Source organism: Alexandromys fortis, unplaced genomic scaffold, assembly GCF_014885135.2.
Source record: "Alexandromys fortis isolate MF-2015 unplaced genomic scaffold, M_Fortis_MF-2015_v1.1 scaffold_35, whole genome shotgun sequence".
NCBI classification, from domain to species: Eukaryota; Metazoa; Chordata; class Mammalia; order Rodentia; family Cricetidae; genus Alexandromys; species Alexandromys fortis.
This window is the reverse complement of record NW_026067913.1, coordinates 8613821-8636803: the sequence shown is the minus strand read 5'-3', so window position 1 is coordinate 8636803 and position 22983 is coordinate 8613821. Positions and strand designations below refer to the sequence as shown.

The 22983-nt window shown below is 40.6% G+C and overlaps 1 protein-coding gene across 2 annotated transcripts in view; it reads left to right on the top strand.

Moving 5' to 3' along the window:
* Positions 1-22983, top strand: part of Akap6 (A-kinase anchoring protein 6) — a 454178-nt gene that overhangs the window by 339498 nt on the left and 91697 nt on the right. For both annotated transcript variants that reach the window (XM_050138897.1, XM_050138896.1), the window contains one exon: positions 5631-5751. In XM_050138897.1, the coding sequence (XP_049994854.1) occupies positions 5631-5751 (121 nt within the window). The remainder of the gene's footprint in view (positions 1-5630; positions 5752-22983) is intronic.

The window sequence follows — 22983 nt, the reverse complement described above, 5'->3', positions numbered from 1 at the left end:
AGTTGATAAGTACCTAAAACCTGAAGACAGAACTCAGAACAGTGTCAGTCTCCATGGAGACAAAGGCCTCTTAAGCAAACTTTTGCTACCAGACTTCTCTTACCAAGATTGGGCAGTAGAAAATTATTTTCAGGTTTACTCGTGTCGTAACTTGAAGGTAGATGCTTCCTATTAAACCCTTGAAAACTAATGCTGCCTGAGGGGGGGGGGTTACTAAGGGGTGAGCTCCTAAAGCCACAGCAGCATGCGAGTAGCTGTCCTGGATCCTGAGTCTCTTCAGTGAATACAATAATGGAAGGCTTGTTTCTAAACAACTACTGGTGCCCCTGGCTTTGTCTTCAGAGATATAGTTTCTTCTTTTGCTCTCCTGAATTTTGTGCTAAAATACGTCAGGAAGCTTTTAGTTCAACGGCTGATCTAATAAGTTGGTCAAGAGTTTTACTTCCTCACAACCCTACAGACAGAATCCTGTAAAGGACAAAAAAAAAAAAAAAAAAAAAAAAAAAACACTCAGAAATCAATGTGGGCATATCTAAATATATGGATTATGTCTGTAGTTTCAGTGATTGGTGTTAGTGGGCAGATGGTCTAGGAGAAGCAAAGACCAATCATTAACAAGTTTCTAGTCTTGATTTTACTTTTCTTAGATAATTTAACATCTGTATATGTGTATATTTGTATTATATGTAAAACACATATACGTAGACATATATGCATATATACGCCTATATACATATGTGTATATGTGTATATAATATATACACATATAGATAAAGATAGATAAATAGATAGATAGGTAGATAGATAGATAGATAGATAGATAGATAGATAGAGAATTACTTCTGAAAAGAACTCCATATTCCATACTCTTTTTATTTACTAAGGGCAAAGTCGGGCTTATCTTCTAAGGCAGCTGCTCATGAATTTTCATTCAAAATAGTAAATTAGTGTCCACACTGTAACATGTTTAGAGTGAAAAGGGATTCTGTATGCAACTCTACCCAACAGGTTCCACTCCTGGAAAGCTGAATTTTATTCTTTAATGATATTATGATTGGGCTAGATGCCTCCGTTGTATCCCTCTCCCATGCTTACATTCTACATGGGGTAGATATTAGTGGGAGAGTCCCAAGTATCATTAATATTTTCCTTCAGCAAATCACTTAAATGATATATTTTGTAAGATTTTCTTATCACTTCCTTTTGTGTCTTTTTTTTTTCAATTTTTTTTAAACCAGGAGCAAACGGCCCTGCTCAAATAGTGTGAACAGTGAATACTTAGTGAATATTTGGGGAAAGAATCAATATCCTAAAGAAGCTAGGAAACTTGGGTCATTTAATAAAACTTTTAGTATAGGCAGGTGGATATTTTTAGATGCTGATTAGTGTGAATGAATCATTGAAAGGGTACATGTATGGATGAAATATATACGTATGTGCAAATAATACTCAGCTTAAGATAGAAAAGCAGTGAGCACGTTAGCATTTCCTTCTCTTCAACCAATAATCACTCTAATTTGATGATTCCTTAATTTGGTTGTCTGTTTTAATCAGAATTCCTCTGTAGGTCAAGATAAAACCTCATATATTCACACACACCTCCCATTGATTTCACTTGGGTGAAACTTCATCGTTTAAGCAAAGTTTAAGTTGAAATGTTGAGTTAATGATGCCCACTTTAAATACCAAAGGCCGAATGCATTTGTGTATTAAACACTTAGCTAGTCAAGCAGAATTCCCATCAGGATGCAAGAGAAGAGACATTTCTGAAACTATGTCAGCCTCGCTAATGTATATCGCCGTTCTGTCTGCAGAAGAAAAGGAAAAGAACCCAATCAACTTGATAGTGTTCATATACGCATGGGAATGTAACCCCTTATGAATTCCCTGCCACTTAACTGCACTATCAGTTAGTTACCTCTTCTCTGTTGAAGGAGAGACCTGGATATTTTTCACTTGGAAAGTCAACAAAAGCACCTGGGTGTGAATTCAGTTGATCCAACTGGCATATGCTTCAAGGGCAAAAAGAGCTGCTAGTCAGTTCTGGGGTACCACTGTGATAGAGTCAAGAAATGAGACCTTTCTGTTTACTACACAGTAGTTGACACTTGATGTAGAAGATACTGCCTCTCAATCAAATCATTTGAAAAATTTTATCTTATTACTTTTGAAGTAATATAAAGATAAAGAAGTCTTAACAAATTCTAAGCCTACAAAGTTGCCTGTAATGGTGTGCACATAAAATAGTAAACATTTCAGAATGTTTCACAAGAGTCAACCAAGAAATTCAGGAACCAATTTCTTATTTGCTATGAAGTTATTGCCTTTTTTCAAAATCTTTCTTGCTTTCTGCATAAGGACTTTGTGATAATTTATGGGGGACACTGGTGCAGATTCTACATCAAAAAACCAAAACATGTTAGCAAAGCATTCACAGAGAACTTGTGAAGTAGATCTTTAAAATGCAGTATCAAACCTAAATATCCTCAGCTGCGAAGAGGAGAGAGTCTTGGAGATGTGTAGAGCATCTTTGTGCGTCTCGTCTCACAGGCCCGGGTCTCCAGTGTAGGCTAAGAATTCAACAGCAACAGACAGCTTGTTCTAAGGCTCATCGTAAGAACTAATAGAAAGGCCATTTTCTTTCAAACCACCACAATGACAGGGACCAAAACCAAAACAGAACATCTCAGAGAATAAAGGAAGGAAGCATTTTTAAGATCAGCATTGGAGTGTTAACTATATGTTAACCACTTCAACTCATTCATTCTCCTAAGAGAGCAATATCGTAGTTGATGCTCAGGTTCTCATATCTCTTATTCTCCAACCTTTTCTCTGAGATGACAGTTGAGCAAACAAGTTTTGAAGACCTTGGGATTCCTGACCTCAATGGCTAAACATAGGGTTTTGGTACAGGCTAGCTAGGTTGTTGCAAGCAATTTGCACCTTGAAGACAGCTGTGGTTGTTTTACTTCTTGTTATCTATTAGCTTGGTCAGGCCCTGGTGGAATTCTTTCTTTTATTGATTTTATTGAGCGATACATTTTTTTCTGTGCCCCTTCCTGTCTCTCCCCTCCCCTTCAACCTTCTCCCATGGTCCCCATGCTCCCAATTTACTCAAGAAATCTTGTCTTTTTCTACTTCCCATGTAGATTAGATCCATGTATATCTCTCTCAGGGTCCTCATTGTTGTCTAGGTTCTCTGGGATTGTGAATTGTAGGCTGGTTTTCTTTGCTTTATGTCTAAAATCCATTTATGAGTGAATACATATGATAATTGTCTTTCTGGGTCTGGGTTGTCTCACTCAATATGATGTTTCCTAGATCCATCCATTTGCCTGCAAATTTCAAGATGTCATTATTTATGCGATTCTTGCTGACTAAGCCTCATCCCAGCCTTTATGGGTACTACCAAATTTCAAAGAGGCCTGGCATCGCATGCCCATGTGGACCCCCACCTGCTTGCCCTTAGGTTCACTGTGCCTTTGTTGCTATGGCAACACTTCCAATTAACTTAGCCATTGAACTTTTAGAAATCTTGGCATTTTCTTGGAGAAGACTATGTCAACGGGAGGTTAATCAAAACTAGCTCCCCCTATATCTCCCCTCCCCTTATTCCCACACTCCCACCATTCTCTTATCCTCCCATCCTCCCTCAATCCTGCTTATTGGAGATATACCACAGAAGACAATCACTATAGTCCCTAGCAGGAGATGGAGCTGAGGATTATGGGTTGTTTTTTTTTTTCCTCCCTACTAGCCTTCCTCACATGCTTCCTCTCTAAGACTTGGGCCAAAAGAGAAGGGGGAGGATGTCAAAGAGTCTCCTCCTCCTGTCTTTACATGGTTCATGCTCTCCAAGCTCACGTCAATGAAGATAATTCATTTATCTCTCCCTTTGGTTTTAATATTTCCACATATCCTACTCTCCAGATATTGTGGGTGGCATTTCACTTCCCCCAATTTTTATTGGTAAAATATTGGAAGGCAACGGGAAAGGAAGTGGCAGCCATACTTTCAAATGTTATTTTTAAGTGATCACACAAGCAAAGACTTTCTTACTGTTCACAGACTAACTTTGAAATCTTGGTGGTTCATTTATCCTTCTATAGTGGTTGGTTTGTGTGAAGTAGGAATTCTAATTCAGATTTCACAAGGTTACTGGAAACCCCTGGCTCCTCGGAGTGTGGTCCCTGAACTATAAGCATTGAAGACACTTCTTAGAAATGCAGAATTACACCCTCCTCCCCAAGTAGGAGTTAGTACCTTCATTTTTCTAGAATCATCAGCTGTGCCCCTATCTTCATTGAGTTTGAGAAGCGTGGTTGTAGGCCACCATTTGTGTGTGCAGCAGCTAGACAGACCACTGGCGACTAGTGAACACTCCCTAACCAGTTCCACAATCAAGAGTGTTTGTAAGGATCCAAAAACAATTAGAGCAACGTAGGCAGCTCCGGATTTAGTCTTCCCGCTCCCTGATCTACTGATTTATCTATTAAGTGTATTTTTTTAAAGCGATCTGACAGCAAGAGACAAGAACAGAGCAGTACTCAAATCCTCCATTGGCAAATCTACATTCGTAGCTCTGGTCAATGCTTTATGAGCACTAGCAGGAAATTTGCCCCCCGCTGAGTTCGACAAAACTGTATTTCTCTGAAGGGTGGTTTGGAGGTGGGAGGACAAACTCCAAGTTTTCACCCTGTACTTTCATTTTCTGATCACAGTGTTGTAAACGAATTGGGGCTTTCCTTATTCACCAGGCTTTCAATAGAGAATCACATTAATCCTGCTAAGCTCCTTATTCTAATGATTTATTTTGTTGAAAACCATAGTGATCCTCCTTTGAATTTTAATGATTGCTGGCTATTCAAAGATTCATTGTTTTGACTTCCTGTCCTTACCTTTGTTTCCTGCGTGTCTGTGGGGAACACCTGTCTAAGGCTGGCTCTGCCTCTGGTCCTCACTGGCTTACCCCAGTCACTCAGGCCTATCTCTGAGTGTTCCCCTGAAGTGCTAGCTACTCACCCATGACAAGACATGTTGGATACATGACATAGAGATAGACAGATAGACAGCAGAGGGACGCATGAAAGATTGAGTCGTTTTCCAGTGAAAATAATGTTTTTGGTTTGTCAGCAAGCGTTATCATTGTTGAAAAAAAACTCGATAATATTTTTAAGAATAAACTTACTGAGGAGCAACATCTAGTAAATGTAAACGAGAAAGCAATTAGGATTTTGAAGTGCTGTCTTTACCCCACATCTGGGACTACGGAATCTTCAGCAAGTCCCAGACCCTCCATTTCTCAGGCTGAGAAATGACGGAGCTTCTTCTCAGGGACACAATCATGGTCTCTGTTCAGATAGGGTTGGCAGATGGTGGTCACCGTGGTGTGACTCAGGAGCAAGTACAGGAACTACATGTCTTGCTTTCAAAATCTACGAAGTGGCTATGTCACAGCCTTCAGTTCCTACTTTGCCCTCTGTGTAACCATACAGAGGATTTTCCCTTCTCCTTGTACAGGTATTCACCTAGGCCTATCATGGGTTTTCAAGAATACATTATTCTAATATGAGATTTTTTAACAACTACACTGTATTTATACATAATACATTTTTGTGTCTCATCTCCAGGCTTCTAGACTTTGATTCAGAATATCAGGAGCTCTGGGATTGGCTGATTGACATGGAGTCCCTCGTCATGGACAGCCACGACCTGATGATGTCAGAGGAGCAGCAGCAGCACCTGTACAAGGTTAGAGCCACCCTCCCCTGCGTTCGCCTCGCCGTGGGGGAGCTGATTAGCCTGACAAGCCCCCCCCCCCTCTCTCTCTCTCTCTCTCTCTCTCTCTCTCTCTCCCCCCCCCCCCCCCCCCCCCCCCCCTCTATTTGAGCAAAACAGCTCTACTTTGATCCTGTTTCTGGGAGAAATTGCCCTACACCCCCCCACCATTTGGGACGACAGGCATGCAGTACCACAATGCTTATGCCTTACTAGGATGGAACCCAGGGCTTATTTGTGCTAAGTACCCCCCCCACCCACCAACCCCCGCCCCCCCCTCTCTCTCTCCCTCTCTCCCTCCCCCCCCCTCTCTCTCTCTCGATAGCTTTGTGTTCATTGTATGTATCCTGGTATCTATTAGAATCCCCTCCCCTGTCCCCAAACTCATTTCCATTCCCAGCGTGCTAACAGGCTGCACCGACCGACATCATAGCTGCGGGAAAGCCCCCTTTATCCCATTCCGTTTGGTGTAATTCCGAAGGAGGGCAGAGCTTTATCGTCATGATGAATAGCAATAAATGAAACCCCATTAATAAGAAAAGACCGGGCTGGACTGGCTGGTAACATTGAACAGAGTGTGTTTGGATTGGAGCACTCGGGTAGATTTGATCCACTCTTTTAGAGCTTCCTAGAAGACAGAAATTTGCCTTGATTTTTGCCTTGTTGTTACCAAAGTATAGGGCTCGAGCCATCTAAGGTATGCGAGTGACGCATGCAGCAGACTTTGTAATTAAGTCTGTGCATTTTCAGGTGGTTTTAGAATTCTTGCTTGGAATTCATATCGATTTCAGGCAATCCATGTGATTGCTGTCTATATTACTTCCATGTCTGCTAGTTCCCCCCTTAACCAAAAGTGTTTGACCAATTCTATTTCAATAGTCTTAAGAAGTCCTTACAAAACAATCATGTGATTTTTACTGGGGGGAAAAATGACTGTAAGATGCACCGTCCCTGAAAAGCTGTGGGGGAAGAAAGAGGGATGGATGTTCTCCTCAAATATCAGCCGCAGTAAATCTTTCTCATTTAAGCAATTTTTATTGGAGTAATTCTGACAGTTGTCATCCTTGAATTGCTTTGAGCATATGGCATATTTCAAAGAGCAGATTGTGAATCATAAAAAATAAAATTAATAACTAAGCACAGAATCAGCAACAGTGTAATGACAAGAAACAACTACCCTCCAGCTTTCTAAAAATTCTTACGGAAGAGAAGTACAGCCAAGGTCAATTAAAAGTTATCGCCTTCAATTTTACCATTTTAGGTAAACTTTCTTTCATAAAGTATTTTAACTTTTGCCTCCTCTAAGGAGAGAGACACATACTTTTACAGTGTCTGATTGACATTAATTATTGTCCCTTGGGAATCATCTTACTTAAGAAAAGATATAGGCTCCCTAGGGGCTGAGTAAATAGGGACATTGTACTCTCTGAAAAATTCTGTTCGGCACTGATGTTGTTTGGTGACTTTTCTGTTTTCTGTAAAAAATAGCTGTCCACACTACCCAAAAGATTTTCTGCGATAACATTGCTTGAGTAACAGCTTCAAACGGATATAACTGTGGTTAGGCTATTTCACACCTCATGTCAAGATCAGAAATTACATATGAAAAATATTTATACATCTATATTAATTTAGTGCTAGAAAAATATCCATTTCTAAACCAGTACTGCAGAACTTACTGCAGTCACACTGCCAAGTAACATTTCTTGTCTTCCTGAGGCATTTTGTAGTTTGCATGTAAGCCACTATTTTCTGAAACATTGCTATTCTTTGTAAAAAAAAAAAAAATCACAGTCATATAATTTACATCACAATTAATAGGAAGTTGTCGAATGAAGAAAGCAGTTGTCTTTTTCTGGCGGTTTCCTTGTAAGTCCTTTGCCTGAGAATTCCCACTCTGGCACACTGAGGGTGATTATTCCGCCCACTGGGGCCTTCTGGGTCAGAGTACTTTTCCAAACATTATCTGTATCGTGTTGTTTTCATCTGTGACTCATTCCATCATGTTTCTGCTTTTAGGACTTCAGCATAAACCAGTATTCTCTGTGCATTTGCTTTGTAAAGAAAACATTACCAAGAAACCTTGCTATAGGTCTGCAAAGGTCTTAGTGTGAGCCCCAAACAGTTGCAGAGAACTGGAAACTTCAAAGCAATCCTGAGGATATGATATTAGGAAGCCTATAATAGAAAAAATGACTGAGAATTAGTTTGAGGTCTTGCCCAAGACTCCCTAGGGCTTCCTGGGTCAGGGCAGCATTTTCTATTCCTCTATTCTAATCTGCTTTTTCAGGAATCCACTAAACTGACCACTTATGAGAGGGGAACTGGTAACCTATCGATTAAAGAGCATCTGGAAGGATTGGAGCTCTTTAATTGTTCAGCGGGTCTTCTTAGGCTTTCAAACGCCACGAAACCATCTTGGTCATCTTTAGTTTTCACATTGGCTTTCACCACCCCTGTTTAGCAATGCTTTATGAAAATTCTTACTAAAAACATCACTGATATTTGGGGATGAAGGATGTTTGTGGGACCTTGCTTCCCATCAGAGAATGTTTACTATTCTTAACTCCTGAGCCACTGTGACAATGTAAGATGACCTGAACCCACTTCAGAGAATTCCTGACCTATCTTACTTTAACTGTCTTCATTTCTTTTTACATTCTTTTACAGTGTGTGTGTGTGTGTGTGTGTGTGTGTGTGTGTGTGTGTGTATTTTCATGTACCACTCTGCACATGTGAAGGTCAGAGGACAATTTATGGGAGTCGCTTCTCACCTTCTACCATGTGGGAGGCAAGGATCAAACTCATGACCTCAGGCTTGGTACCAAGTATTTCTACCTGCTGAGCTATCTTCCTGGTCCTTTTTATTTATTGAAAGTGTTAACACCAGGAGAAATGCCTTTCACTTATTACAAATACACACACACACACACACGTGCATGCACACACGCACACACATACACATACACATACACACACCAAGCATGATAGTGCATGCCTGATGCATACATATAATCCCAGCTAGGAGAATAGCTTTATGGGAGAACACTTGCATGGCATACATGAGGCCCTGGGTTCAAATCCCAAAGAATAATGAAAAGTAGAAATGAAGCTCTTAATAGGTGACACAATTGAAAGGGATAGCTGTGAAATTTCCAAAGGAACTCACTCTCGAGTGAAGGTAAAGCTAAAGCATACATGGGCAAGGTCAGCCATTGTCCCTCCTATCACAGCATCCCAAGTCTTTGTTCTTCTGTCCCTGGGTAGCTTGGTGTTCCAGTACTGAAATCTTTCCCTGGCACAGATGGTTGTGTCTAGACTTTTGTATAGTCCTAAGTGACCCCCAAGGTCCACCTTTGGAAATGTCAGGTTAGGTAAAACCTAGGTTTTCTAGTCTCAGAAAGTGGCGTTCACTTAGTATTTTCTATACTAGCTGCTGATTTCCTGGCTGTCTCAGTCTGCTTTTATTTTTTAGTCCCTGCTGGAAAACCACCTACCCTATCTGAGTAGGATACTTCTTGTTTATATGTTGTTTATCCAAAACCAGCCAAATACAAAGGAACATGGGCAGGGCCAGAATGACATTGGAAAGGCAAAGAATACGCTGCTACAAGATGGCATAGTTTAGAAGCCTCACTACAGCCATGAAGTATACAGCACACTTAATCCACTTCTTGTTTTCAGATTGCTAAACATTTAAGATCCTTTTCTTTCTAATTAATTTGAACCTACATCGTTTTGAGAAAATTCAACTCTTACTAAAAGTGAACTCTTCTCTCAATTATATTTTGCAGTTTTGATATGGTCAGATGAGCTGGCTGCTGCATCTTCCCTGCCCCCTTCTCTCTCTTGCCCTACCTCCGAATAAGAGTCTTCTCTGTCCATTTTCTAATAAACACTGGCAGTCCCTTCAGCCTAGAAAATACAAACATCATCCCTTCTTGTTTTTTTTCTTTCCCAGTCAAGGAGAAATTGCCCCCACTCTCTCACAGTCCTGCTCTTCGTTCTTTCTACCTCCCTAAGTAGGACAATTTAATTTGTCAAAAGTAACCACCGTGATTTTGAAAGTTCAGCTCCTATTTGGACTAGCGTTACGAAGCCAGAATTCATAATCGCGAGGAGCTGTCATTCTGATGGCCTGCTTGCACATTAACTATTAATGGAGAAATATTTAAAACTCCACTTGCAAAGGAAAAGCTCCATTTTTTTTCATTTCTGCAGATCAAAGGTGGCATTATTCTTGGGTTCAGGGAAGCTCAATCGCCTCCTCCCATCCTACACATTCTATAGACGGAGTGACCCGGAAACATGCCGTCCATGGGCTTGCTGAGCTTGGCTGCTGTCTTGTTCTTCTCCTAGAAGTCACCCACCACTGACTTCAGAAGGCTTTAAGGGTTTCCCTCTCGGGACCGCCTGACCTCCATCAGTTCTATGCTACCTACACAGGGCAGACAGCAGAGCTTGTCGTAAACATGTGTTGATGTATGTTGCCAAAGGAAAGTTTAATCTCAACACCCTCACTGGAGTCTGGTGATTATTATAATGGGGCAAGAGTTACTTTCAGTTGGCATAAACAGATGTGTTCCTCAACTGAGGCCCTTAGCTGTTTCATATGACTTCCAAGGGGCTAAAAGGAACCCTTCCAGGTATAATTCGAAATAAATACCCAGTAAGACTTTATTGCCAGGAAATTTACAGCAGAATTTTTTTATATTTTATTTTATATTATTTTATTTATCTTTTTTTTTTTTTTGAGACAGGGTTTCTCTGTGTAACAGCCCTAGCTGTTCTGGAACTAGCTCTTGTAGACCAGGCTGGTCTCAAACTCACAGAGATCTCCCTGCCTCTGCCTCCCAAGTGCTAGAATTAAAGGCATGCGCCACTACCGTCCAATTTATATTTAATTTTAAAAATTATTATTTTGTTTATATATTATTATTTATATATTTATTATATAGTAGCACATTTTCTGGAAACAATACAAGTTTCCTGTATCTTTCTCCATTATCCTATTTTCTGAATGTCCTGTTTGTAAAAGAAAAAGATCTATTTACTCTGCTTAATAGTTACTAAGCATATTGACCATTTTTCTATGTCTTATGAATTTTGGATTGCTAAGAATCTTCATGGAAATATGTTCAAAGCCTTTTTAAAAGTGTAGCAGGGTACCACGCAGTAACATAATTCCCATGCTCTCTGCAACCCAGGATGCTGTGGGGCGGGGAGCAGAGAATCACTTCAACCCTGTTACTTGGACAAGGCACCGTAGCAAGATTTTGTTTCGAAAGAACATTTTAAAGTGAAAATAGAAATCAGAACTGGCGGAAGCGTGCACAGAGCAGGGGCTGCTTCTGTGAGAAGACTGGCTATACCTGGCCCAGCCACAGAGCCTGCAGCATCCTCCATGGCTAGCACAGAGAAGCTGCTCGGTGGCAAAGCAAAGGACAAGAGCTCACTAAATACGATACACGTTTCCCAGGAGAAAACTCATAGCCGGCCCTTTAAAGACGCTAAGCTCACTGGACACGTTGATGTCATCTCTTAAGAATATTTACCAAGTCTGTATTCCAGGTAACATTGCACACACAGTTTCTGTGACCCCTGCACTAACTCACAGTTCAATGTCTTGGTTGCAAATTCCATAAGGGAGCACAGACCTCACCAAGAGACTCCTGTTGATGTAAAAGAAAGGCAACAGGGCCGCGTTAGGCTAATAGACAAGGGAACAGGGAAGAAAACGCAAAACAAGAACCCAAACAGCATTTGAGACATAACGATAGAAGAACCGACTTGGAAGTAATTATTGGAAGAAGGACTGAAGTTTGAAGGAGTGTGTGTTTGAAAGGCTTCGACTCTGAAAGCAATGTGTGCAAAGTCTGATTAGATATTCAGAGGAACAAGAGATATAGAGCAAGAGAAGATACACGGACATACTTGGCTTGTTGTTTTACGGCGATTGATGCCAAAATGATGCTGTCATTGCTATGAACTGATCATAGAAACACATTAATCACACTATGCCTATATTTCATAAACTCACGAATATCAGCCCTCTGGGATAGATTCCTTTCAGTTTGTTCTGGACTGAGTTGTTCTAAATAATTTCAGATGTTGCTTGATACTCTCATGGCTAAACTTGAGTTCCTAAAACTGTAGTGCGCATCTGCTTTGTGGCTCAGGCTGTGGCGACCAGGCTTAGGGTTGAAAAATAGCCACTATGTTTATATACATACATACATACATACATACATACATATATATATCGGTTTGTAGTATAGGGATGTGAATCAAAAATTAAATTCTGCTAGTTAGGCTTCATATTGGGATTTCAGTATCAAATTTCACATTTCAATCTTGATTGTGTCGAATCAAACAAATCACTAATCATGGAAAGCAGTCAGAGCAGAAGGGACCAGAGAGAGCAGGCGCACAGGCTTCATGATAATTTCTTACCTCATTCCTAGTTGATTAATTGGATAGCCTAATTGTATGTTACATTAAAACTCCATTAAAATAAGAAAAATATGCTTAAAATCATTATAATTTTTCAAATAACAGCATCCAGTCATTTTGAAAGTGACCAGAACTGATCTAGGAATGAATGTGTTGGTCCACTTTTATTAAAGTTCAAAAAGTCCTGAGATTAACTGTCACATTAATTTGAGTGTTGATGCATCACTGTTTGATACAGACACTCAGATTTAGATTTTTCTCTTTTTAATTTTCGAGAGGCCAAAACTCTTCCTGGAGTGTTCAGGGATAGAAAAAGGAGACAGCAACCTCTGAAACACGCAAGGTTCCTGCTGGAGCCTGTCATTCCTATTTGATTCACTTTTCCAAAAGCGGGGAGAGTGGGAAGAAGAAGGATGTAAGGAAAATCGGACGCCAAGAAGCAGTTGGCTCTGTGCAGAGGGCGAGGAGGGGGAAGCCCGGCCAGCAGGCCCCGTCTCCAGTGGCAAGCTGCTGCCCGGAAGGTGCGCTGGCTCTGGGGCTGGCCTGGCGGCATTGTGTGGCTCTTCTCCCTCTGGCCTGGCCGGCTCTGGCCTAGAGTGGATCAAACAAGCTGTGGGGGAAAATTTCCCTCATTTGCATCACTTCTAGACAGCCCTGTCGTACTCTTTGCTGACAGGAAATCACTGTCTCTGTCACCTTTTCTCAGGGCCCTCCTTTTGGCAGAGATGGGCCATGTGACCACGCTTAATCACAACAACAGGCCTGGCTGGGGACTCTGACATGTTTTCCTCCGCACTTCAATAAACGGGGTAGAGGAGCCAGTAGGAAATGACTACATTAATTTCAGAGTGAAAAGATAATTAACACTTGAAGGCCTGACGCTCTGATGCGAGAGCCTATGGAATTATTCAAATCAAAGTTAATTTACCCAAAACTTGTGAAAACTATCTGCTTTAATGCAACTCTTTGGTTTTGTTTGATTGCAGTCTCGGTTAGTGAAAGCTGGGCACACGGGAGGGAGAAGAGCCTTTGAATGAATGTGAGAACGAGAGAGAGAGAGAGAGAGAGAGAGAGAGAGAGAGAGAGAGAGAGAGAGAGAGAGGGAGGGAGGGAGGAGGGTAGAGGGGAAGAAGAAATCATAGCGGGAGCAGCTATGTTGGGAAAAGCAAGCTAACTGGGCTAACCCGTCAACATTTGGGGCTGGAGACTGGAGCGTGTAACACACTACTTAGATGATATGAATAGGACGCTGGCAAACAAAGCAGCAGTGTGCTCCTAGAAAACGGTGCTTAAAGGAGTTTCCTTGGCAACAGAAATGCAGTTCCAAAAGTAGACAGAACTTTCCTCAGAAAACATACTATTAATAACAACCTTCCGGAACAACTTGGAACAATTTGACGACTTGGCAATAATAACGCCGAGTGCTCAGCAAATTTAATCTCACACATAGCGTTGATGTTTCTCTTGTCTGTGGGTCTGCTGGACTCTGCCTAGAACTCGTTGCCTCTCAGTGGCACAGAAGTGCAAAACTATTTCTAAATGCAGTCATGGAAAAAGGAAGCCAAAAGGAGCCTGAGGGTCCGACAGCACTGGCCAGCCATTGTCTTCCTCCTTTGGGAGCCGACCAAGAGATCTTTGTCTGGGGAGACGAGTTTATTCAAATGAGAGCTGCCATAGGAAATCACATACTTGAATCACCCGCATGAAAATCTCTTTGCAATAGAGATGCTTCCTGGAGCCAGACTTGAAGGGGTTAACAGCACATCTGAGGCCATCCACTGCATAAACATGACATATAAATGTAATGCTAACTCTAAACATGGGCCGAGGATTGTTTTGTTTAAAGCATTGTCATTTCTTGCCAGCTCAGAGAACGGACTCATCTTGGGTCGCCTTGGCCAACTGATTCATTTGAATTCTCCTAAAGGCTGCTTGCCAGCTGAGAGTGGAGTGTACCCCTCCTCCGACCTTTCTTGAATCCTTGGATGTAAAGGTTAAAAGTAATCAATATCTCATTGTGCTGCTTGGTTTCAGGGTAATAAGTAATAACCATCATGTTAAATCCAAATGATTCCAGATTGCACCTAAATGAGCTGACCTGTTGGGGAGGTGGCATTAATTGCAATCAGGATAACGAGTAGAGTTTGCTAATAAAAGTTTGATTTAATTGTTAAAAAAAAAAGAACAAAACACAACTTCAATCTTTAACTTTTTTAAAGCTTTTACTTAATTAAATGGAAATATACTATCTACTACTATGTTAAAGTGAGAGTTTGGCTCCATCCCCGGATTATCTGTAGGTTTCTATAAAAGTCCTAGCAAGAAAGGCCGTTTGTCTCGTTGCCTTCTTTGGCTCCTGGTACTCAATGAAGCATATGTATTTCAGATAAATGATTTAATGGAAATGTCATCTACCTATTTTTTTAAAGCGTTTCCTAGTTTCAAATTATATATCTTTATGGTTTATATAATTCATAATTAGACTAATCTGGTTTAGAGCTTGAAAAATTACATGGCATGTGATTAAACTTGATAGAGCACTAGGATAGGAATTGGGGCTTGTTATTTTGTTAAAAAATAGTACAGGGTCAAAGTTTAAAGATGAAAACCAAGTATTCTCGTTGGCAAAGGGATAGTGGTATGAAAAATGCAAGAATTGCGTTTAATGTTCCATGTAGTTGTATCAGGAAGGTAGTGGTTATGATAACATTAATCACAAGTAATATATATATATATATATTTGTCATATAATCATAGATGCATATGTCATTTAATCCGAACACTTTGTCTTTCTTGTGCTTCTATATTTTTATGGCTTAGTAGACTTTAATACATGTGTGTCTGAAGTGTAAGGTAGGGAGCAAAGCTCTAGTTATGGCAGAAGAAGTTTTAGGATTTGTTCAGAACAGGTGGTCGGCCCCAAGGGAATTCCCTAATCCCAATGCTGTCACTCAGGAACTCACTATCCTGGTCGCATGTGTCTTCATCTCACAACTATGTCTAACTGTACATGGAAGATGTGTGGGTTGTGATGTGCAGGACACGACATCTTTGGAGCACTGGAAGTGTCTCCGCTCTACCCCCTCCTGTCTCAAGTGTCCGTGCTTCTTGTATCTCAGCCCTAAGATCCAGTTCTTTGAAAATAATGACCTCTGCTAGAGGCTGATATTTGGGGGGAGGGTATAATATCGAATTAAATGCCAATCTTAAACTCTAGTTTAGATGAAGACTATAAAAATATAGCTCTGTTAATGCAGTGGCTAGCATACATAAGCTCTGGGTTGTTCTTAGGCACCAAATAACCAGGCATGCTAATCCCAACACTCACAAACTAGGGGCAGGAAGATTAAAAATTCATGGTCATCTTAGGCTACATAGTGAGATTAAGGCCAGGCACCTGGGCTACATGAGTCTGTGCCTCAAAAATGTGATTTAGATAAAAGACACTGTAAAATGAAGCAAATATAAAATGTCTTCAGAAGATATCCAGAAAATGGGTCAAGTGCAAATCTCTACTTTACCACTGAATAAAAAGGGAACTGGATTTATGAGTTTGCATGTGTGTTGGAGTGTGTTCATGTGCCATGGAATGGGAGAACCAGCTAGGGATCCAGTGTTGAAGCACCTGCACCCGTGAGGGCCATTCACACCCAAACCATAGCAACTGTCAAAGAAAACAGATTTGAGTTGGCTCGTTGTTTTCTACGATGCCTTTGCATACCAGGGAAGTCCTATTTCTGTCAGATTCAGAACAGCTAAATCTGAAAATCTATATTTGGTGGGGGCTACACTAAAGACAGGAAAATTCAACCTTGCAAGCCCTGTTATCACCAAAGAAATCTCCCAAGGAAGCATCCTTATGGGGAAATATCCCACAGGAATATCATTTGTGAAAAGACCACTTGCCAGGGCTGTCAGGGAAGCAGATTCAGTTCTCAGAATTGGGGGCATTTCTTAGCATAGTTTTAATGACGTGGGCATTGCTAAAGCTCTTACATTCTTAAACTTGGTACCTCTGTGACACTCACTGTACCCTAATGAGGTACACTGGGGAAAGATATGAGTGCTAATTCTGCTGACCTTAGTTCACTTGTATAAGACACAAAACACATAAGCACATGCATCTACATATGTGTGTATGCATACATTTTTTTTCCTGAAGGAAAAAACCACCAAGTTAATACCCTATTGCTTCAGGGCTTTATTTCGTTCTTCCTACTAAACCATCTTGTGCAGAGCTAGGGCATTCCTCCAGAAGATCATCTATACGTTCCGAGATCCATCAGAACATGCTCTTCAGATGCTTTCCCTAGTTGATTCCATATGTCTTTAGACATTTGCATAAAAAATTTATGATCGTGATATTCCTCTTGTCATGTTACCCATTAAAACCCGAGAAGTTTGTGGAGGAAGAATGCACAGAGATGCATTTATGCATACACATTTACATATGGTCACACACGTGTATGAAGTATTAATTTGTTTAATTAACAAAGTCTTTCATCGGAATTGAATTTAGATGAAACCAGAGTCCTTGGACTCAAGACATTTAAAGCATGCATGTATAAATAAGAACGCAGAATTCCTTCATCTATGCCAAGGTTTCAGGCAGGAGTGCATTCTATGTTATAAATCTTGGCATATTGGATTTTACTGCCTCTCTTACAACAGCACAGTCCCTTTTAATACTCATAACTGCCTCCCAAGAAATCTCCCTTCCAGATAGTCCACTGAGCTCTTTAATATTAATTAAATGCATATTCTAAGTGGCGGTGATAGATTTAGATTTGGTAGAGTAAGAACGAACAGTTAGTGACAGGTGAGGTACCCAGGGGTCGGGAGGGTAAAGGTGCCTGTTTGTCAAACCTGAACCCGAGTCCGCCCCCTAGGACCTACATGGCAGAAGTAGAGAACCGACCTACACTCCCACAAACCTTGGCATGTGTGTTTGTGAATAAACACTATAAATAAGTGTCATACAAATTTCAAAAGAATTAATGATTACAAATTCATTAAAATTTTATGTGCCAAGAGGGAAGACTTCATGTCTGTTGATTCTATCATTCGTTTCCAGTACAATAACATAATATGTGGAGCATTCTATAAGCTTAATAATTATATTTCAGAAATATTTCCAGAAGGCCTTTTCAGTCATTCAACTCCACTAATTAGAAGTAAGCTATCCTTTCATGACTTTTCCAAGTAAGTCACCGAGTATAAAATTTCATGGCTTTTTAATATTGGTTACAAACCAAAAATTTCTATCTTTAAAAAACTAAAAAACAGGAAAGACAGCCCTTAATAATCACAGAGTTGATGTTTGGCCAAGCTCATATCAGGGGAAAAGAAAAGAAAAATAACACTAGAAGAAGGAAACGGTGTAATCGTGATAGACAAACAGCACAACAGTGTGCAACTGGTCTCTGTCTGTACAGGGAACCTCTACTCTCTCAGCCAGTAGCATTCTCTGATGTAGTCTCGATCATTTATATCAATTAAATAAATTAGATGATGACAATAGGTTTAGACCTGGTAGACCAAATTTACCAGTGAGCGGTTAGAGGTTAGAGCAGTGGCTTTAGCTGGTAGAGGTGCTTGGCCATCACATCTATGAGTGAGACATTTCCTATGCAGATCTGAGAGTGAAAACCAACAGTATATGCAGGTTGGAACAGGGTTAGGAATTGAAGATGGTTCGCAAACTTCAGTACAATGCTCTTGGACTTAGGGTAACATAAGATTCATTTATTTTCATTCTCTTAAATTTTTTAGCGTGCAAATGAATGGATTTTATTATAACATTTTCAAAGGCATAAATCATCGTATTTTGCTCATATAAACCCCTCCCCATTACCCTCCCTTGCCATTCCTGTACTACCAAGGAGAGTTATTCACATGGTCATTGCAGAAAATGAGATTTGAAGGCTGGAGAAATGGCTCCATGGAGAAAGGTACTCAACGTCTTGCGTCTTCGCTCCAGAACCAGCATTGTGGGAGGAAGAGAACCAGCTCCTGTAGGCTGTCCTCTGTGCTCTAACTGGGCATCATGGCACACACATGCCCAACTATAAATTAATAAATGTAGAGAAAGTAAAAAGAAAAAAGGAATTGGGCTTAATTTGACGTAAATGTATATTTTCAAAGGTTGTGGTTATTAAGCATGTAAGACAAAAGAAGACAAAAACTGAATTGTCTTGGATTTAGCCTTCTCTTTAACTTCTGGGGTGTTACAGGTATAAAGGAATGTGTGTGTGTGTGTGTGTGTGTGTGAGAGAGAGAGAGAGAGAGAGAGAGAGAGAGAGAGAGAGACTCTTAAAAAATGTTCCTATGTAAACTTAACAATTACATTTCTCTTCCATTATTCTAGAATACTGAGACTTTTTAAAAGATTTCTCTCGTATTTTCATTTTATGCTATTTATAAATTTTAAATAATTGTCATATGTGGACATTCTTTATATATCTTACCTAGAAATTAGTTGTGAACTTTTTCGAAGCATGGAAGTAGTTCATTTTATTGAAGTGCCCTAAGAACCATCCTGTGACCTCATTTATGCCCTTTGGCACCCTTAAAAGATAATAACTTCAAAACCCCACAAAATCCTGGCTACCAGTCCTGTAGAAATGCTAAACAGAACTCTAGATTAGCCAATGCTTATGTTCTCAAGGACGTCTTGCTTTCTTCCCATGTGTCTATACCTTTTCTTTATTTATATTAATGATCTTTATTTATAGATTAAATATTTAGTATATGGAGATTCATATAAAATGAAAATCGTTAATTCCAAAATGAGACAGAAATACCAGTGTTAAAACAGTTTCCTTTTGAAATTCAGGATTTTGTTTTCTATTTTATTTCTAGGTATGGAAAGCTACAGGAAAATCTTGTGATTGACTATTTTAATTCTTTCATTTACTTAATTTGAAAACATTACATATAATATTGTTATCAAATGACTTTTTTGTAAACACAAAATTGGGGCCAAGGTGGAGTCAATAATTAGTAGTAGTTGTGTTGTGGAAATCTCTAAGGCAATTACAAAAGGCTAAAATATACACTTTCTAGAATTAGAATTTGGTTAATATTTATGATGAATCTGTACCATGGCCTTATTTGTGTCCACCTTAAGATGGATTAGGGTTTGCCATCTTCTCGTTGAGTTCTTACTTCCTCTTTGGGAACTGTGGCACAAGTCAATCTTTAGGCTTGGGCTCCTTCGGGTCTTCTTCTACAGCTGTCCATAGAGCAGAGGAATTTAAATTTAGCGAGCATTTTATAGTCCGTGTTTCGATGAGAGTTTCACAAGGCTCCATCCTCCAAGTCTGTGTTAGGAAAAGAATTAAAATATGAAAGCACTGTTGGGAGCCTTTTCTGTTTAAAAGCAACAGCAGCAAAACAGGGCTGCCAGAATCAATGCCGGAAATGTCAGGTGTCGGCCAACCAGGGCACTGAGTTTCATTTTAAAACACTTGAACTGCAGCAGATCGCTTTGTTCCCTACCCACTGCCCACACCGCTGTCCAGACCTGTGCCCTGCGAGGGTGGACATTCCCAGCACTGAGCAGGACTTGCAGTCAGCCATACACTCACACGCTAAGCTAACTGTTAGAGGGTTTGTACAACTATTTAGTTCCCTGGAAAGTGGGGATTTCAATTTCAGCAGAACTTCCTGGTCTAAAAGTGCCCTCAAAGGTACCTTCATTTCATTTTCTCCCTTCAAGGATTTTTAAAATCCATTGCAGATAGGAGAGAATTTATCCCCTGCTAAAGACCTTTCCAGAAGGAATTCCACAAACTCCCATTAAAATGTTTAACAACTTTCCCTACCCTGGTAGCCTTCCTATAGCCTGTGTGAACGCCTTTTGTTGTTAGGTTTAATTGTCAAATCTACCAGAACCCAAGCTCTGTAATTAAATATTTTCTCTCTTCTATGTAGTCACATTTTTCAAGTTTTTGCAGCTTTCTTTTCAAGCTAACCAAACCATATTTTTAGATAATTTATTTCAGTTTTGTCTACACTCCATCCAACTGACGCTATTTCCATGCTCTCTTATGGGAGAAAACATGCCAACACCGAGAGACTACTGGTAAACCTATATATGTGAGGAACATAACAAGCTCCATGGATTTCTCAGCCACAGTTTTCGGCTCTCTCTCTTGTTGGCAGCTAATAAAGGCCTTTGTGATGTTTAGAAGAGGGATGTGGCTTGTCTGGGATGGTTTTCCATCCTAGTGTGCACCTCAAACATGTAGTTAAAGAGAAAATAAAAGGAACATAAAAATGGACCTCAAGTAAACCTCTTTCCACATGGGGCAGACCCGTGTCTCCTTGCTGCTAATGCATAATCAATTATTTGTGAAGGAATGAGGCATGGTGGTTTGGGCCCAGTTTGTACCTGGAGCTTACACAGCGTGTCAGTTTCCCTGACTTATATATGTGGCTGTCTATTTTTAATGCATGGCTTTTGTCTCTTTCTCAAGCTTGGTTATTATATCTAATGTTATGAAAACCATTGATGCAAAGTTTTTAAACCTAAAAGAAGTGATGGAAGAAGAAACGGTAAGAGGCAGTGTATCAAGTGCACATGAGGTAGGAACTCAAGAGCAAAGAGCCTATCGCGAGAACAAAAGCCGACCCTGCAATACAAGGGGAAAGGGGCCAAAGCAAGCTTGTTCTGTCTCCGCGGGAAAGGTGGTCTCGAGGCTACGCAAAGCATTTCTAAGTCACACGGAGTTTTTCACAGCTTCCACAAGATTTTCCAACACTGCAAGCAGCAGGTTGTAGGCGCAGGGCGTGGGAATCATACGAACTGTGAATGGTTCTGGTGAAAGTTCAATCAAGCGTTGCGCGCAAGGGACTCTTCTGGGAACCTGCAAACCACGCCTTGCAGGTCAAATCTCATTTTTAAATAAAGCTTTATTGGAACACAGCCTCATACATCTTTTAGGTAGCGACGGTAGGAGAGCTGAGTAAGTGGAGCAGTGATCGCACAGCTGACATTCTTAAACCATTTACATTTAACCTCATGGGAAAACGTGTCAATACCTATTATAAATAATAATTAGGACTATACTTTAGGAGTACGTAGTATTCTTCAGATTTGAAGGACTTCTCAGTGCAATTTTCTGTCTAGTATACTGCAATACCACTTGTTGCTCATCAGTCTAAGGTTCCAATCATCTTTTTTAAGACAACCCAAATTTTCTACTCTCTTGCTTTTCAGTGCACTGTTAAACAATTAATTGGTTCATTTCACCACCAGATGGCCTCCTATACTCTATTGTGCTTGTAGGGCCCAAAGGAAGTGAGAAAGTGGCTCTCTCCCTTCTCTGAATAAGTCCTTTTCTGGGCCTTCACAGGCGGCCTGGCTGCTCCGTTATGCCTGTGGTTCCTGTTTGGTCCGATAACATAAGTCAAGTCATACTGCTCGCCTTGGGAAACTAGTTCTAGTTCAGAGCTGGAAATAGTTAGGACCGTAAATAAAAAGATTGGAGCGTGTGGGAGTACAAGCGAGTACGTGAGTGAGCGAGTAGGGGAGGGCACGCATACTCGCGTGTGCGTGCACACGGCCCCCACAGTGGCGGTGTAACATGGAGGACCGGCTTCCGCTCTAGTCGCCTCACCGGGTCTCAGCCCCACTCAACTGTATACAGGGGTAGCTGGTTTAGAAGCTTCCTCAGGGAAAGAGAAGGCCGACTCAGACTCACATCTCCACGTGTAACTCCCGTTTGAAGAGAATTGATGCCCCTCATCTTCCGGCTCTGGTTTATATTTCATCCTATAGATACCCTTTTGAAAGTTCTGGTAGAATTCTGCATTGAAGCCATCTGCTCCTGAGCTTTTTTTGGAGGGGAGATTTTTGATAACAGCTTCTAGTTCTTCGCAACTAACCGGTCTATTTAGATCGTTCACCTGGTCTTGGTTTAGCTTTGGTATATGGTACTTATCTAAAAAAATGTCCACTTCTTTTGCATTTTCCAGTTTTGTGGCATACAGGCTTTTGTAGTAAGATCTAATGATACTCTGAATTTCCTCTGTGTCTGTGGTTATGTCCCCCTTTTCATTTCTGATCTTATTTATTTGCGTGTTCTCTCTCTGTTGTTTAATTAGTTTGGATAGGGGTTTGTCAATCTTGTTGATTTGATTAGCATTACAAAGGCCACTGTAAAAGAATTACATGATGGAGTCCTAGAGATGTAAGCCAGAACCCCTTGGGCACCAACTCCTATGTAAGTTTATTATTGTTGTTGCATTTCTTTATGTGTATGTTTGTGTATGTCTGTATGTGTGCAAGGGGGCACACACTTGCCATGTGGCTCGTGTGGCCGTCAGAGTCCAGCTTGTATGCCAGGTCACCAGGTTCAGCCACAGTGCATTCCCTCACTGAGACACTGCCCCAGGCTTTCGTCTCAGGTCTCATTCTCATTGTACAGTGAGGAGGAGTTGGACGGAGTTGCTCAAAGTGTGGATTTCAGCCTCATCACTCCCTCTGGGGAAGAGATATGATTGATTATCTCAATAATTGACTTTGCCTGTGGGGGTCTGGCAAAATCAGAATTCTGCAACACATTTTTAAAGATTTATTTATTTATTTATTATGTATACAGTATTCTCTCTTCATGTACTCCCACAGTCCAGAAGAAAGCAAGAGATCTCATTACAGATGGCTGTGAGCTACCATGCGGGTGCTGAAAATTGAACTCAGGACCTCTGGAAGAGTAGCCAGCGCTCTTAACCACTGAGCCATCTCTC